Raw genomic sequence first — 17,875 nt, 5'->3', positions numbered from 1 at the left:
AGAGATTAACATTCTATGAATAACAAGCCGAGGGTTTTGTTGTGTAGTTATGTCTCTATGCATATAAGCACATTTCTGGTGGTGAGGAGGTCAAGGACAGGATCTTACAAACCTGCATAAGAAAATCAGCAATGTATTCCGTTTTCAAGCAGTACACATTCTGGGCAGCAGCTTCTGCTATATTAACTCCCAAGTCATCTGGTTTTAGTTTATTAAAGTCAGAAAAGAGATGTGTAGCTTCTTTAAATAAAGATACAGAATGACCAGGTAGCACCTAAGGAAAAAACAAAAAGCATCACAATCTATCAGTGTTTCAAAGTAGTTCAACTGTATAAGCTACACATAAAGGATTACCATTTCACAAAGCACAGAAAATCAAGAACTGATCACAGCAACCTTGTCAATACAAACCTTTGCTCCTCCTGACTGAAGAAGGCGTTTGAATCCTGCTTCTCGGGACTGATCGACATGTAAAATAACCTTCCACCCACTAAATGCCCCCTACAAATAAAAAAAAATAATCAGTGTTGAAATTATTTGGAAAAATAAATGACAAAATAATACAAAAAATACATTATTTTCTCTGTCAATGAATAATCTTATAACCTTTACTTCTGATGAACACACTGATAACTATCTTGGTCAGAATACTCTGAAACACATAGCCATGGTGTCTGGCACACAGCAGCCCATCAATAAATACTTGAAGAATGAAGGAAAATGATTTAATGATTCGGTAACATTAAAACAAAGCAACGTGACATTTGTTTAGTCTTTTCTACTATTTTTTTCTTAAAACTAATCAAAGGTAGAGCCTAAAGCACAGCTTCTTAGATGAGATGAAGCCTCCAGTTAATATTTCTCTTGAAAATGTTTACAAATTTGAAACATAAAATACTTAAGTACAGAATTAGCAATTAACAGAAGCCAGTGGAATTACTTGAAAAGAAAGGGAATCAAGGCTAACAGGGACTTGGAGACAGCAGAGAACTCAGAATATAACACAAAAGATGATATAACTCAGGTTCTTAACCTTTTTGTGAGCCATGGACCCATTTGGAAGTCTAGTAAAACCTATGGATCTGTTCTCTAAATAAGTTAAAAAAAAATAACAGCTTTATTGAGATGTAATTTCCATACCATACGAATGTTTTTTAAATGTCCAAAATAAAATACAAAGTATTACAAAAGAAACCATTTTATTGAAAAGTATCAAAATGTTTCAAAATTTGTGACATAATAATAGACGTGCTTCTATATTAAACCCATCATAGGGTTGAAAATACGGTTTAGTCAAAAATGCATTAAGGGACTTCCCTGGTGATCCAGTGGTAAAGAGTCTGTCTTCAAATGAAGGGGATGCACGTTCGATCCCTGGTCAGGTCCCAGGGATCCCACATGCCGTGGGGCAACTAAGCCTGTGTGCCACAACTACTGAGCTTGCATGCCTCAACGAGAGAGCCTGCGTGCTGCAAACTACAGAGTCCACATGCTCTGGAACTCACGTGCCACAACTAGAGAGCCCATGCACCCTGCGTGCCACAACTAGAGAGAAGCCCGCACGCCAACGAAGAGCCCATGCACTGCAATGAAACATCCCATGTGCCTCAACGAAGATCTCATGTGCCACAACTAAGATCCAACACAGCCAAAAAAAAAAAGAAGCATTTAAATACACCTAACCTACTGAACATCATAGCTTACCAGCCCAGCCTATCTTAAATATGCTCATAACACTTATATTAGTCTGTGGTTGGGCAAAATCATCTAACACAAAGCCAATTTTATAATAAAGTGGCTGAATATCTCATGTAATTTATTGAATACTATACTGAAAGTGAAAAACAGAATGGTTTTAAGTATATCGGTTGTTTACCCTCATGATCACGTGGCTCACTAGGAGCTGTGGCTGCTGCCGCTGCCCAGTATCACCAGAGAATACTGTACTGCATAATGCTAGCCTGAGAAAAGACCAACATTCAAAATTCAAACTATGGTTTTTACTGAACGTGTATCACTTTTGCACCATCATAAAGTCGAACCATCACAAGTTGGGGAGGTCTGTATGTACTATTTTAAAGTTGTGACAAACATAAACAGTATTTCAAGTTGCAATCATAATGCAAGCAAAAATATCTGATTCCTGTGGGGCAAAATCATAGTACTGTTAATAGTGTTGCGATTTGTTGCCTAGACTTACAATGAAGGAAATGTTAACTTTCAATTAGAGGTTAGTAAAAATAAGGATGTATTTCTTCCCCCATCCAAAGTGTATAGCCTTCCTGGACCCCAATGTTCATTGTAGCACTATTTACAATAGCCAGGACATGGAAGCAACCTAAATGTCCACCAACAGAGGAATGAATAAAGAAGATGTGGTACATATATATGATGGAATATTACTCAGCCATATAAAGGAACAAAATTGGGTCATTTGTAGAGACGTGGATGGACCTAGAGGCTGTCACAGAGTGAAGTAAGTCAGAAAGAGAAAAACAAATACCGTATATTAACGTATATATGTGGAATCTAGAAAAATGGTATAGATGAACTTATTTGCAAAGCAGAGAGACACAGATGTGGAGAATAAACGTATGGATACCAATGGGGGGAAGGGAGGGGGTGGGATGGATTGGGAGACTGGGATTGACATATATACAGTACTATGTATAAAATAGATAACTAATGAGAACAGAATGTATAGCACAGGGACCTCTTAGTGCTCTGTGGTGACCTAAATGGGAAGGAAATACAAGGAAGAGGGGATATATGTATACATGTGGCTGATTCACTTTGCTGTACAGCAGAAACTAACACAACATTGTAAAGTAACTATACTCCAATAAAAGAAAAAACAAAACAAAACAAAAACAAAGTGTATATAGCCTTCCTGAATTTGATCTATAAAACTCCGTCTGTGGACCCCAAGTTGAGAAGCCCTGAAGCTGCATGCTAGAAAGACTCTTTGGAAGAAATACAGTATGGGTCACATTTTACACATATAAATGATTTTTAAGAGAGCTATCAACATTATATATATCTTACTGTTGATCACAATTAGAAGAATTAGGAATCAACACTAAGCTCAATTTAGAATGTCCAAATTAAGTATTTCAATCAAGTGATAAAAGACGAATAGAATTATTCTTATTTTGTCAAGCACATTCTCTGAAAAAAAAATCTGGACTGGTCATGACATCGAAAGCCATTTATACTACCTACATAATTATATACGTTAATACCTCAATAATGCCTGATTCTTGTCTTTGCTGGATTTTCTTCCTCCATCTCATCGCTGCAAGTGCTAGTTTTCGTTGCTGTACACTGATTCCAGTCAAAACATCAAGTATGGAACTACTTCCCCATTCATAGTCTTCTTCCTAGAGAATTAGTCCAACAAACTTTTGAGTTCATAGAATATGTCCTCAAAGAATCCACAATCTAATAAGAGTTACAAGCTATACATTCCATTCCTCTAAATACAGAGGATACTAAGTAAGCATCAGTTTATGAGCATGGAGGAAATGTAGATTAATTTGGCTTCATATGAAAGTTAAGTATATCTGGCTTTTAATTAGAAATCAGAAGAATATTGCATACATTTCTAAGAAACAGATAACTATATCTTAGCAATTGGTAATAGATTATTGGGCTTCACCTACTGTAAGATGAACTTCACAGAAGGACATGGTCTCAAAAGAGGTATGTATTAACAGCTTGATTACCTGTCTACACAGGCGAGATCCCTGAATGATCTTGATTGAAAACGTCAAAAAGTACATGATAGATATTACTGCAATGGTCAGTTAGGAACCAAAATATTTCAAATAATTAGCTTAATATTTTATGTGCTGGGATCAGTTATTAAGACCTTTACTTTTAAAGAAAAACAACCCTTCACATGAATTTGCATACACACCAGCATGAAGCGCCCAGCAGTCCTGCAAGCTTCAAGGTAGGAGCGATGGAGCACCCACTTCCCAGCTGCCACTGAAGCTAAATACTTCTCGTTTCGAAGTGGATGTCCCACAACAATGTGTGTACAGTTGGGATCAAAGCACTGCTTCTCAATCACTAATCCACCTTGATTAGAAAAAATATAGGTACTTTATTGATTCTTAAATTTTCCTGAGGGAAAATGTACCTCAACTATGCAGAGGAATTATTTATAAACAAAATGTACCAATAAACAAACCCCCTAACATACTTTACATATATTTTTAAATAAAATAATGTTTATTATGAAAATTTAAACTCCAACAGTAGATAAAACAGTAAAGTGAACCCCCATACACTGGCTACCTAGGTTCTAAGATTATCAAAATTTCACCATCCTTACTTCAAACTACCCCATTTTTTGCTTAACCATTTTAAAGCAAATACCAGATATCATTTTAATTTATCCCTATGTATTCAGTATGCATCTCTAAAATACATGGAAATTTTCTCATACAGCTACAATGCCATTATCAGATCTAATATAATTAACAAACATTCTTTGCTCTCTCAATACTAAATCCTTGTTCAAAGGGGGAACTATTTCTTCTGCTTTTAGTGGAAATAAGGTCAGTAGACTCACACAGAAGCTTGGGAGGAAAACACTAGGTAAATAGAGATGAAGAAGGTGGGAGCTGAACCCTTTTTTCAGATATGTATTATGAAGTCTGACTTTGAGGACAGAAGAAGACATAAGTAAATGTAAGCTTATGTAAAGCATGGCTTTTGATTACACTTTAGAGGTTAGGCAGAGTATCAAGAACTTTCTAAGATTTCAACAAAACAATGGAACTCCACTCATGCTTTACAGATGACTCTAATAATAGCAACAAGACTTTTTGAGCACTTACTATATACATGCCAGGGACTGTTGAAAGTTGAAAGTATTAACTCATTTAATCCTCACAACTCTATGAACGTACTATTGTTATGTGCAATTTACACATGAGGACACGGGTACAGAGTAACTCACCCAGAATCACAGTGACAAAAGAACAATAGGTAAAAATTCCATTACTAATATCAGTATCTAACTCTATATAACAAATTTATTCTGTGACCAACAGAATAGTTCTCCACATCCTTAAAAGGATAGCACTAAATGACATTTAATCTTTTCTTGATGATTCAGGGCCACTATTAAAAACAACCATTATTTCTTAATGTTTTCTCTAGGTCAGGTTGTCATATTAAGTTCTTTCCAGTAATGTTCTTAACTCTATAGGGCTGCTTTGTTCAATACAGTAGCCACTAGCCACATGTGGCTACTGAACACCTGAAGCACAGCCAGTCCAAGTTGAGATGTGCTGTACGTGTAAAATATATCCCAGATTTCAAAGACTTAGTAAGAAAAAAAGGTAAATTATCTCACTGATATTTTATACTAATTACACATTGAATATTTTGCATATACTAGGTTAAATAAAATATATATTTAAAATTAATTTCACCTCTTTCTTTCCACTCTTTAAAATGTAGCTCCTAGAAAGTTTACCTTCCTAGTATGCTGCTTTCAGAATGGTGTCAGATGGAGAGCCTGACAACTAGTGGAATAAGAATGTCACATGAGGAGGAGCTCCTGTCTGGATGTCACTGTACCTTCAACTTCATAAAACTGTAGTTTTAATCATATTTTAAGTCTATAATTCCATTGATTTTGTCCAAGGTTTCAACAATGAACAAATGCTCAAAGCAGCATAAGATTCTTAAACCTTAATGGTTGGTTTCAATTTAAATCTTTAAATCCTATGACCCAGTGACTTTAGATTTAGATTAGAGCTTTATACAATCAAAGTTCTACTGGTGACTCAGTGTATGGCCTGAGGCAAGTTACCCATCTTTTTAATCTCAATTTCCACAGCTTACAAATGATATCAATAATTAGCTACATTTGACTTCCAAATAAGGTTACTATATGGGACATTTTTGACCTAAGTAAAATACTTGTACCTAGTTTTTCAATCAGATGACAATAATCAATACGTTCTTGAGGATTCAGAGTTGACAACTGAAATATGTACTGTTTTTTTAAGTCTTCATGAGTCTCCTCTATCGTTATAATCTGGAATGGAAGAGTTTATTTTAGAAAAAATTAACATTAAAAAAGTTATCAGGCCTATGGTTCTTTTATAGTGACATTTTACTTAGTCTTCTGAGTTATCAAATATAGAAATAATAATAGAGTGCAAAGAAATGCAGTTTTCAACATTCGATGAACCCTTGATATTGATATCAATAAATTCTGAATGCAGCATAAGAGCAATATCCAAAAGCCTTATCACCAAACTAAGGATAAACGAACCTTTTCTCTAGGGTGTGGAGCCACAGGTGGGTTGGCTAGGGGGAAGGCAATACTGGGGGCTTGAGGCGTAGGGATCAGGTGGCTGTCTTTTATTGGAGTTTCCAGTTCTTCAGAGATCGGGTGTTTTGGGGCTTCAGTCACACATATGTTCTCAGGATCACAGACAGCTGAGGGCAATAAAATGCTGCAGTGTGATGTTATCCAAATACGACTAAGAACAAAGTCTGGGAAATATTCTCATCTGTCTTAGCCAAGATGAAATTAAACACAACTTCTGGAATGTAAAGAGTACATGCAAAAAAAGTAACCTATTTCTAGAGCTTATAATTAAATGCAATTAGTTAGCTTTAAAAGGGCAAATGGCTTCTCTGTGGGTTTGCCTAACCCTTTCTTTAAGTACCACGCTCTCACCAGTAAAATGTAAACAAAATTTTAAAAGTGAGAGCAATTCTACACCTGAAGAAAATCAGAAGCAGAGATAAATCTACATATCTAGTATAGAGATATAATCATGTGAAAGAGAAAGGGGGGGAAAATGACCAATGATGAGAGATGGAAAGTATTTTGTTTTCAAGGTAAAGTCCAAGGAAGTTGGATAGGGAATCCAGAAAGAAACACATACAACTCCAAATGTAGGTATGTGCTGGGTGGAATTCAGAAGAAGACTTAAATGTAACTAAGATGACTGGAAGAAAAACCAAGCATTAACTACACAACGCAAAAAGGACTGGAAAAATGTACAGGGAAAAAAATGCCTAACCCTGAATTTCCAAATTTAAGTATCAAAATATATTTTTCAATTTACTGATAAATTACCTCAATTTATAATTATTATTCTTACTTCTTAAAGTTTAAACCCAAATCTAAGGTTTGGGTTTAAACTTAAAACATCTAGTGAGTTTTTCATTTGCATGTACAATTCAGAGAACCACAGTAACCACAGGTGCTTATCTGTTTATTGTCAAGAGGTCAACATGTACCTAATACAAACAACTAAATAGATTTCTTTCTCATTACCCTGTTCAGCAATTTCTGAATCATGTAAAGGCTCCTGGAAAGGAGAATCCTCCAATTTTTTAACATCAGCCTGAAGCTCAGAGTATTGTGTGGGACAACTAGGCCACTGCAAATTGCTGGCAAGTCTTGCTCTCTCTTCCCTGGCTGTAGGGTCATCCCAAATGATCTGTTCATTTTGGGAGGGCTCTGTGTTGACATCAGGTACTGTTTGACGAGACTGCCTAAGGAATAAAAGTCACAATTTTAGTAACGGATAGCCATAACAAAATCCCACTCATAAATTCTGTTAAGTCTTGTAAATTGGTGGTTCACCTTTATACGTCCACCATCTAGCACATAGTAAGCACTTGAAAATACTTATTGAATAAGTGAACTTCGGGAAATTTTTTATTTTTAAAATGTTTCTTCCAGAAACTTATCTGTTTTACCTAGAAAATGAAACACATATTTTGACTGAATGTCCATATATTTAAAACTTCAAAGGGGGAGTTTACTGTCAAGAAATTTTAAAAAATTCTAAATGATTACTGCTTTTAAAAAGGGATTTCTCTTAATTATATAGGCTTAGGGTAACGTGGTAATGTTTAGAAACCTGGTTACTTTGCTGACCAGTCAATAGTTGTATTTTTATCACTGGAAATAGTAAGAACTATAATTACACAGGAAGTGTACTATCTACAGGCTGCCTTAGAAGCAGGTCCTTTTGGCTACTGGTAACCAAACCTCCCAGAGTCTAGGTAGAACAGCCTTACAGTGAACTAGGGTGAAACATGTTTTTATGGTATAACTGTAACAATTCCACTGGAAAGTAAATAGAATTCCAATATCTTCCTTCACTGTGTATACTGAATATTTCAATTCCATATATATATGGAATCTTAGTAAAAATAATTTGCCAAAGCTGATGGTACTCCCAAAGTGTTCATTTGCCTCAAATACAAGGAAGATGGCCTTTTATTCTCAGAGCTTATTTATTTACTCTGACTTTGACACAAGATTTAGGCCCTCTAAAATGATAAAACATGATCTGGTCTATTAAACAAAAAAACATTTTTGCTCAGTACTTAGATAAAAGAAATAGCCTCATGAAATATACAGTTAATGTAGATAAATGCACAGTTAAATTAATTCAAGATATAAGTACCATAATTCATCAATTAGAGATTTTTCTATCAAGGAAAAGATGAAGTTATTCTACTGAACTTAAGTCACATCACACTAAGATCTGTAATCACCTTCCCTAGAAGACAGATGTATAAAGAGAATACAAAACACATGTAGTTCCAATAAGAAGTAACTGCTTAAATATATATATACACATATATATATGCACTTACTGTTTAATACCAATATTATTTAATTCTAATATTAAGAACTGAGGGGACTATCCATTGAATCCATTTCAAACAAGGCAAACTGGATCTTAAAATCATTTCTTTCTCAGGGGAGGTAATAAAATGTATTAATCATGCCTCACAGGAAGCAGTTGCTTCGTATGGAATTAACCTCTGCTTCCTGTCCCCAAGTAAGAATTCTAGAACTGCCTGGAACAAGAGAAGGAAGAAGGAAAAGTTAGGAAGGAAGGGAGGAAGGAAAAGCTATTCTGCCACCAGCGACAGGTACAGACCTCAGTGCCTCTAGGACTCTACTTCGTCCGCTGCGGGCAGAGCGAGCGCTGTCAGGGGTTGAAGAGGCACTGTTACAACCACTTCTTGAAAGGGAAGTCCTCTGCCCTTGGGGTTTCACTAGTGAAGTTGCAGACATTATCTCCTGCAGCTGCTTTTGAAAGTTCTCTCTCATCTCCAAGGTCTGTGTCAGAGCTTGAAACAAACACAAATACACCAATCAAGGGAAGTTTCTCCTTTCTATCACACCCTATTCACATTAACTATTTTGTCTAGATTTGGTTGAACATAAATTTATTAACTTGACATTTATCAGATACTTACTATAGGCTATAGTAATGTACTAAGACTATGAATCTTGCAGAACATAAAGGCAACCCTTACTACAAGGACTGTAGAGGAAATAATCAGGAAGCCCTTTGTAGACACTGTGCTAAGACCCACAGTCATCATCCTTTTGTAGAGCTCCCTGCCTGCTTCTGACCCTCTCATGTTCTGTACTACACCAAGGTACATTACAGTCATTTATGATTTTCCCCTATGGTCCTCAAAAACACAGACCACAACATACTTATCTTTGGTTTCCTTGTAGACTAAACATTGAAGTAGGTACTAAATAAAGATTTTTGGAATGAACAGAGTGGGACTAACTAAACAGGTAAATCATAGACAGGGAAAGCTATGGTAGGGTGAGAAAAATAGAAAATATTAATCCATTAAAAAGAGGACACCTATAGATATAAGGTTATTCAATGCTGTACTCTTTATAACAGCAAGAAATTAGAAATAAACTACATTCCCATCAACATAGAACTGGTTAAATAAAGTGGGCCATTCATACTGTGAATACTATACAGTTGCCAATAAAAGGGAAAATGACTGAAAAAGATCCTATGTACTAATAAAGACACTCCACAGGTAGAACTGCTAAATAAAAAGATCAGGATCAAAGCATAAAACAGAATATACAATAGTCAGTATTTACGCCTTTTTTTAAAAGTGGGGAAGGAGAAAACTTATTTATTTATTTTTGGCTGTGTTGGGCATTCGTTGCCGTGCACGGGCTTTCTCTAGTTGTGGCGAGCGGGGGCTACTCTTTGTTGCGGTGCACGGGCTTCTCATTGCGGTGGCTTCTCTTGCTGCGGAGCACGGGCTCTAGGTGCGCAGGCTTCAGTAGCTGTGGCACCCAGGCTTAGCTGCTCTGTGGCATGTGGGATCTTCCCGGACCAGGCTCGAACCCATGTCCCCTGCATTAGCAGGTGGATTCTTAACCACTGCACCACCAGGGAAGTCCCAGAAAACATGTTTGATTGTATGCATGAAACAGCTCTAGAAGGCTCCATAAGAAAATAACATCAGAAGGGTGGGAGAAACTTTTCACACCTCCTTCTGTACCTTTAAAACCATGTGAATTTATGTTAAAATATATTGTGCACATAATAAAACTTTTTGAAAGTCACTGAAAGGAACTGAACCAAAGGACAAATGTTTAAAAAATTACCAACTCCACCTACCTTTAATAGAATAGGGCTGTGTCACACTAACTCTGTAAAATACCTAGCTCCACACATTTCACAGGTTTCACACTAAAATCACTTAAAGCTTTGTTAACTATCACTTAATGATTGGCATGGAACCTCAATTCAGTCCTCAAATATATGCTTTACTTGTATTCAGCAACATAGAAAAAAACTTTTATTTGTCCATCTGATGCAAAGGAAGCATTCCATATTCAAGATACATATTTATAAATTTGTTTTGTTTGTAATTTAAAATATTTTACCTCCTTTAGAGTCATTCCTGCCATTTCCATTTGATGTTGCTGGTTCTTTATTACTGGTAGTCATACTGTCTATATCATTTTCTTCTACAGGCAAATGATCTGGCTATTGAAGGAGAAAAATTACCATTTCTCAAACCAAGCCCAGTATAAGGTTTCATAGCAGTATATGATTGTACATTCAGCTTAAAGAGGGGGTAAATGTATCATCGATATCATCTACCTCATCATCCTTCGTTGTCAAATCAGCTGAGAGTAGTCGGTTATTACAAAGTCTGCCATCTTGCACTGCACTGATATCCAAGCTCATTTTGGGATTATAAGTATGTGGATAAAGAGATTCAGGAAGATGTTTATACTCTTGGGCACACTGCAATACAATGGTGTGCTTTAAAACAGGACTGAAAAAAAATCTTAGCAAATAAATGATGTTAAGTAGAATAAAGACAGCCAATACATTATGTTCTAAGATGGCAAGAGTCCACAAAATTAAAGTTTTGAAAAGTAGTTGACACTTAAAAATTCCATCAAATGACAAACTGTCCTCACTTTTTAAATGTCATGTCCACTAAAGTATAAAATCTAATCCTATTTCTATGCTTTTGCCAAGGTATCTATCACATTCCATGCAATACCCAGAAAGAAAAGGAAAGGGAATTAGAGGAAAGAAAAGAAGCTGTATTGGCATGCTAAATTAATTCTCCTCAAATTATTATAAAATTTTCTTTCATACCATTTTTAATTAGCAAAAAGAATCAGAGAATCTGAAAGAATACCCATTAAAGACTCGTTAAGCATTTAAGGATTAAAGATCTTAATTTTTTGATGCCAAAGATATGAAATGTGTAATTAACTAAGGTTATCGAACTTGTTTACATACAAAGAAATGGGTTTGTGCCTTGAAATACTGTTTACATGCATTTTCATTTAATAGGGAGGGGAGGGAAAAAAGTATGGCTTACTTCTAAAAGCCAGTGCTCTGAAACAATGTGTATTCCTCTTTCTTTTACAGATTTATACTCCCGATTAGTGTCATTTGGTCTCCCTTGATAAATGAAATGAGTCACTGTCTCATCAAAACTCCACCTGAAACAAGCAAACACACAAAAAAATTAATACCTGAGAGAAATAACTACATTTGTTTAAGATGATCATTACTGTCTATAAACAGAATACTCTGACCTTCTCAAAACTTTCAAGAACCAGAGTAAGCAAAAAACATTAAATGACAGGCTCCACTTTCATTGTCAAATTTTATACATATATCTCTAGGTATATAAATGCAGAGACATATTTAGAAGGATATTCTTGAAAATATTACTTTCCTTTGTATACTTTTCTAAATTTTCAATTTTCTTTTATAATATCATTTTATTAAGGTGATATAACAATAAAAGTATTTTCAAGTTAATGAAATGGCAAAGCATCCAATCTGTCTTCCAGTTGTTGGCAGTCACTATTCACTGTACATTTGCTCTGTGCCCCATAACACACTGTGTACTTTACATAGCATTATTTCATCCATTCCTCACAACAATCCTAAAACAATGTATTATTTTACTCATTTAACAGATAAGAAAACTGACGGGCATGGTTAAAGTAACCTGTTCAAGGATATTCAGTGAATAAGAGGTAGAGCCAGTTTTGACTTCAAAACTCACACTCTTAGCTATTACATTATGCTCCTGATTTCTTTCCATTTAATATTTTCTTGATTATTTTAGGAAAATAATCTAAAAAAGTAAAATATGTCATCCTTCAAAAGATCAAGTAAAAACCAAGGAGGAAATAAAAATTGTAATTCTAAATGTAATCACCAAAATAAAGGGAGGTTTCTCTTTATGGATACCTAACATACTTCCCATTTCCTAATTAAGAAATATTTCTGAACTTTTTTTTTGTTTTTTTTTTTTGCCACGTCGCTCGGTTTGCGGGATCTCAGTTCCCCGACCAGGGACTGAATCCTGGCCACAGCAGTGAACGCCCAGAATCCTAACCACTAGACCACCAGGGAACTCCTATTTCTGAACTTTTTAAATAGCCAAGTTAAACAAATTAAGAAGGAATATTCCCTCCTAAATTATATTATAAACATTCTATTTCTCTGTCCATGTGTCCTTAAAAATAATAGTGAAAAACCCCCTGCTAATTGAATTGCCTTTCTAATAATTGTTTCTATTTCTGCTGTGAGGTAAAACAGTAAAATGTAAATAAATTATCAAGATAATTAAAAAAAAAAAGGAATATCTTTTGCCTGAATCATCTTGGTTTACTACTATCCGACTCCACTGTGATAATACAAAAACTGTGCCTTTTAGTCCTTCAAGAACAGACCATCAATGGTTGTAGATAGTAGATGGAGATAGATCAGGAGTTGGCAAATTTTTTCTTTCTTTCTTTCTTTCCTTTTTTCTTGGCTGCACTGCATAGCATGCAGGATCCTAGTTCCCCGACCAGGGATGGAACCTGTACTCCCAGTAGTGGAAGCACAGTCTTAACCACTAGACCACCAAGGAATTCCCAGGACTGGCATTTTAAATCTTATAGAAACACAAGTCCTATATGTTCCTTTTAAATCTTACATCAAGTCCACATCCAAATGGAATACCGAAGGAAGCATTCAATTTTGACAAATATGAATACTCTCATAGGGCTATTGTGAGAATGAAATGAGATAATACTTGCCTCATACTAAGCCCTCAGCAACTAGTAATAGGTAATATAAATATAATAGTAATTATATAATATTAGGCAATTACATAATAATTATTATAGAGTAATATGTCTATAAAATAGACAATACAAATAATAGTTATAATAAGTAAGAAACCTTTACCCTTCGACAACAGATGAATTAAACACTAAGGTGCTTATAACTATCACAGACCCATTTTATTTTTACATTCTCCTGATCTAATTTCTTTATCAAAAAGAAAGATAACTGAAATGACTTACCAAAGGGAAAGATAAAGCTAATCATGTTCCTCAAACTGTTTGTTACTTGTAAAACCAATCATTGTGCTATCTATGAATGGCTGAAAACAGGTGATCAAGAAAGCAAGCACCACAGACAATGGAGGAATACAATCAATTCAGGATTGGCCGGAATAGGCAAGGGTCTCTCATTCCCTGATACTGATGCCATTTATGCTAGAGACCTGTCTCTAGTTTGGCTGTCAGGTTGAGAGTGGATCTGATAAACTATGCCTCCAAAGTAGTAAAAATGATAGAAATTCAAACATCCTCAAAAAGACACTTCTAATTCAGGAGTGCTGCAGTACTTAGTACTACTTACAGAAAGGTTCTAATTTGAAAATCACTAAGAAACATGCTTAATGTCAGACCTAAATGTATTACTAGACTATAAACTCCTTGAAGACAAGGATATTTTTCTAGATTATACTCATTCATGGATCCCAAGTTTGTAGAATAGTGAGTGGCACAAAATAAGTTCTCATATATTTGTTAAACATGCCCTAAAAACATACTTGTAAGAGTGAATTGATATGGGAGAGAATATTTTAAAAGGATGTGCTAAATTAAAAATCAATTGGAGAGATTTTGTAGATAATATGACAAACTAAAAGTCAAAATAATGTTTTTTTGTAGATGCTCACAACAGTTTTAGTTTTCCCTATAAATTTAGGCCGTACCACCAAACAGAAAGATGAACCAACTACCTGTAGTCTGCACCTAGAGAGGCTGCAATCCCATTTAGTTCACTCTGCTTCTTACTGAGTTTTTTACTAACACATACCACTACCTTGTGAAGTGGCTTTGGAGCTTCTTCCTGCCCATGGAAAATAAAAGCAACAGATCAACGATTATTGTTTTAAGTGTTTTTTATCTAAAACTTCCTTATAATGAGAGATTTAATTCTACCTTTTCTGACTGGGCATCTTTCAGTAGAGGGCTGGCAGAAAGAGCGACAGTATTTCGAGAGCTATTTGCCAAAGCAAGTTTCAAGTTTCTGACAATGACTTCCGAGAGTGGTGTACTCAGTTTCCTTTTCTGCTGGCTGGGACCTCCTGGAGTTTCCAAGGCTGCAAGTGCATCCTGTACGTATGGAGGGGGAGAGGGAGAAAGGAAGAGAGGAAAAGGAGAAGAAAAGGAGAGAGAAAGGAAGAAGAGGGGAGAGAAGGGAAGAGACAGAGGTAAACAGAAAAAGGAAAGAGGGAGAAAAAAGAGGTAAAGAGAGAAAGGGAATAATCCTCAATATTAACTGGATTATAGTTTTAACCTCCTCCAGTTTTCCTCTAAACAACAATAAAAAGACTGAACTAGTATCTATTATGAAGAAAAGAAATTTCATACTGTCCAGCAAATTAGTTCAAAGAGACTGACAAGTTTACATTTTCAGCAGCACTTACCACATTTGTCTGATCTTAGAGTTGAAGTTGGTTAAAATTAATGATACCAAAAAACAAAATAAACGAACAAGTAAACAAACAAAACATACAGACGGAAACAAGTAAGCAAGGATGGATATAAACAAGACATGAACTATAAAGAAGGTTAAAAAGTTAGATTGAGCTGAGAATTGTGAAAAATCTTCAAAGGTACAAAATGTATTCCTGTTCCCAAGCCACCCACAATTCCCTCGTGAGCAGAGGCCACTGCTCTCCAGGGCTTGTGCTCATTCTCTTTCCCATCTACATAGTATTCCATGTATACAGCAGAAAGTATTTAACCAGTGCTCAACTGATGAATATTTAGATTAACAATCTTTTGCCAGTATAACAATGTAGTGAATAACCTTGTACACACACAATTTGTACACACAAGAGTAAAGGGAACCATTTAAACAAAATGTGCGCAACAACACTTACATTCTCATAAGCAAAGCATTAGTGTTTCCCAACATGCTTGACAGCACAGTGGGTAATCAGATTTTTCTTTTTTGCCAATCTGATAGGTTAAAAAATATATTTGCATGCTTTAATTTTCCATGCTCTTATACTGAATGAGATTAAACATCTTCATGCATGTATAATTTTCCATCCTCTTATACTGAATGGGATTAAACATCTTCATGCATGTATAATATTTCTATTCAATTTTTTGTGACAGATATCCCTTCCTATCCTTCGCTTATTTTCCCATTAGGTTATTAGTCTTTTTAAAATATCCACTTGCCTAAATATATCTGTATATATTTTTATGCACATATATACCCACTATGATATGCACATATTTGTTCCCAATTTGTCATTTGTCAAATTTTTGCCATGGAGAATTTTTTTTAGAACAAATACTTTTATTGCATATTTATAAAATCTGCATAGTTGAATGTAGATAATTTTTTAATGCTGTCAAATTCATATGAATCTTTTATTTCTTTTGGTATTATGTTATAGTTAGAAAGACCTTCCTCACAATGGAATTATTTAAAAACAAATTCACTCTCATGGCCTGTTCTATTATTTTTATGCCTTCCTTTCTTGTACTTAAGTATCGGATCCTCTGAAATTCATTCTGATGTAAGGTTTGAGGTTTTATCCTCACTGTTTTCTCAGATGGCTACCCAGTGGTCTGATTTGAATGTCCCCTTAATCATATAATGCATTCTTCTATCTATGGGATGTAATCTTCTGCACTGATTTGATTATTCATGTAACAATAACACACTGCTTCAATTACTGAAGCTCTGTAAGATGTTTTAATAATTAGTAGGGCTAGTGCCTTCCCTTAATTATTCTTTTCAGAATTTTTATACTATTTTTGCTTACATTTTTAATAGGATCTATATTATCTTTTTAGATCTTTAGGATGTTTAATCTTTTTTTTGAGAACATGGTAAGGCTTTCTATTTGCAAAAGTTTTTTTTTTAATTTCTCTGCAGCATTTAAAAGAATTCTTCATATACAAAAGAAATCAGAGCTCCCACACCATGTCTACCCGCCTTCTGAACCTATGCCATGAGCACTGCTTTCCTTCTGGTACTTTCCCTCACTTAAACATTAGATCCCAACCCCTCTCACTAATTCTCCCCTCTCATCTGCACCATCAACTGGATCTCTACTGATCCATCACATTGGCATACAGTTATTTCTTCCATTATAAAAACAAAACAACCTTCTTTTGATCATACTTTGCCCTATAGCTAGCACCCCATTTCTTGATTCCCCTTTACAGTAAGACTCCTCAAATGCATAGTTTATAGTCAATGTCCCGAACTCTTCCCACATTCCTGTAGGAACCCACTTGCTTCCACCTCCACAATGTCACAATAACCCTTATTGTTAACATCACCAGCATCCACAATGCCAAATCCCGTGGTCAACTTTCTATTCTCACCTTTGTTGATCTTTCAGCAGCATCTGACATAGTGAACTACTCCTTCCTCAATACTTTCTTACTTGGCCTCTAAGACAATCTCTAGGCTTTCTCTTCCCTCACTGGTGGCGCCTCTCAGTCTCCTTTGCTGTTTCCTTCTCTAAATGTGAGCCCCTATGGGTGTTCCTTAGACCTTTTCTCTTTTCTTCTTCTGCTCTCTTGGCATCTCTTCTCATACGGCTTTAAATATTACCTACAAACTCGGATCTCCAAATTTCTTTCTCTAGCCCAGACCACTCACCATTCCTCAAACTCCAGGCTTTATGCGTAACTGCCTATCTGACAAAAGTACTTGGATGTCTAACAGGCATCTCAAACTTTATGTGCCCAAAACACGAGCTCTTGATCTTTAGGCGCCAATCCCAAAGCATTCTATTCAACTCAGTTGACTGGCAGCTCCATTTTTCTAATCTCAGACCAAAATTCAGAGAAGCCAAATTCTAAACATTTAAAAACTCACCATGTATTAGGGAAAATTGATTGAGAATGATCAATATCTAGACATATCCTTGTAAAACTATTAGACTTTAAAAATAAAAGAAAAATCCACATGGCTTTCAGGCAAAAGGAAATAATTTACAAAGACAACATAATTAGATTGGCATTACAATTTTCAAAAACAACATACATATAAAGCAAGGTAGGGCTTCCCTGGTGGCGCAGTGGTTGAGAGTCTAGCAAGGTAGCAGAGGACCAGCATTTTCAGGAAACTCAAGGGAAAAAAAAAAAAGCAAACCAAGAATAGTACATCTGAACAATTTGTTGAAGAATCAAGGCCTTAGTAAAAGTTTTAAAGGTGCAGAACTTCATTCCTACCAA

The 17,875-nt window shown here is 35.4% G+C and overlaps 1 protein-coding gene across 1 annotated transcript in view; it reads right to left on the bottom strand.

The window, feature by feature from the left end:
• TOPBP1 (DNA topoisomerase II binding protein 1) overlaps window positions 1–17,875 on the bottom strand; it is a 69,871-nt gene that overhangs the window by 11,595 nt on the left and 40,401 nt on the right. The window contains exons 15-27 of the mRNA XM_024746230.1: window positions 14,603–14,776; window positions 14,401–14,510; window positions 11,683–11,806; window positions 10,944–11,090; window positions 10,724–10,826; window positions 8,943–9,135; window positions 7,316–7,536; window positions 6,299–6,465; window positions 5,947–6,058; window positions 3,920–4,083; window positions 3,243–3,380; window positions 412–501; window positions 113–274 (exon numbers count right to left, since the gene is read on the bottom strand). Coding sequence (XP_024601998.1) covers window positions 113–274; window positions 412–501; window positions 3,243–3,380; window positions 3,920–4,083; window positions 5,947–6,058; window positions 6,299–6,465; window positions 7,316–7,536; window positions 8,943–9,135; window positions 10,724–10,826; window positions 10,944–11,090; window positions 11,683–11,806; window positions 14,401–14,510; window positions 14,603–14,776 — 1,905 coding nt within the window. The remainder of the gene's footprint in view (window positions 1–112; window positions 275–411; window positions 502–3,242; window positions 3,381–3,919; window positions 4,084–5,946; window positions 6,059–6,298; window positions 6,466–7,315; window positions 7,537–8,942; window positions 9,136–10,723; window positions 10,827–10,943; window positions 11,091–11,682; window positions 11,807–14,400; window positions 14,511–14,602; window positions 14,777–17,875) is intronic.

The sequence above is a fragment of the Neophocaena asiaeorientalis genome, unplaced genomic scaffold (genome assembly GCF_003031525.2).
Source record: "Neophocaena asiaeorientalis asiaeorientalis breed wild unplaced genomic scaffold, Neophocaena_asiaeorientalis_V1.1 scaffold437, whole genome shotgun sequence".
NCBI lineage: Eukaryota > Metazoa > Chordata > Mammalia > Artiodactyla > Phocoenidae > Neophocaena > Neophocaena asiaeorientalis.
The sequence above is the reverse complement of the archived record's forward strand: the minus strand, read 5'-3'. Positions and strand labels throughout refer to the sequence as shown.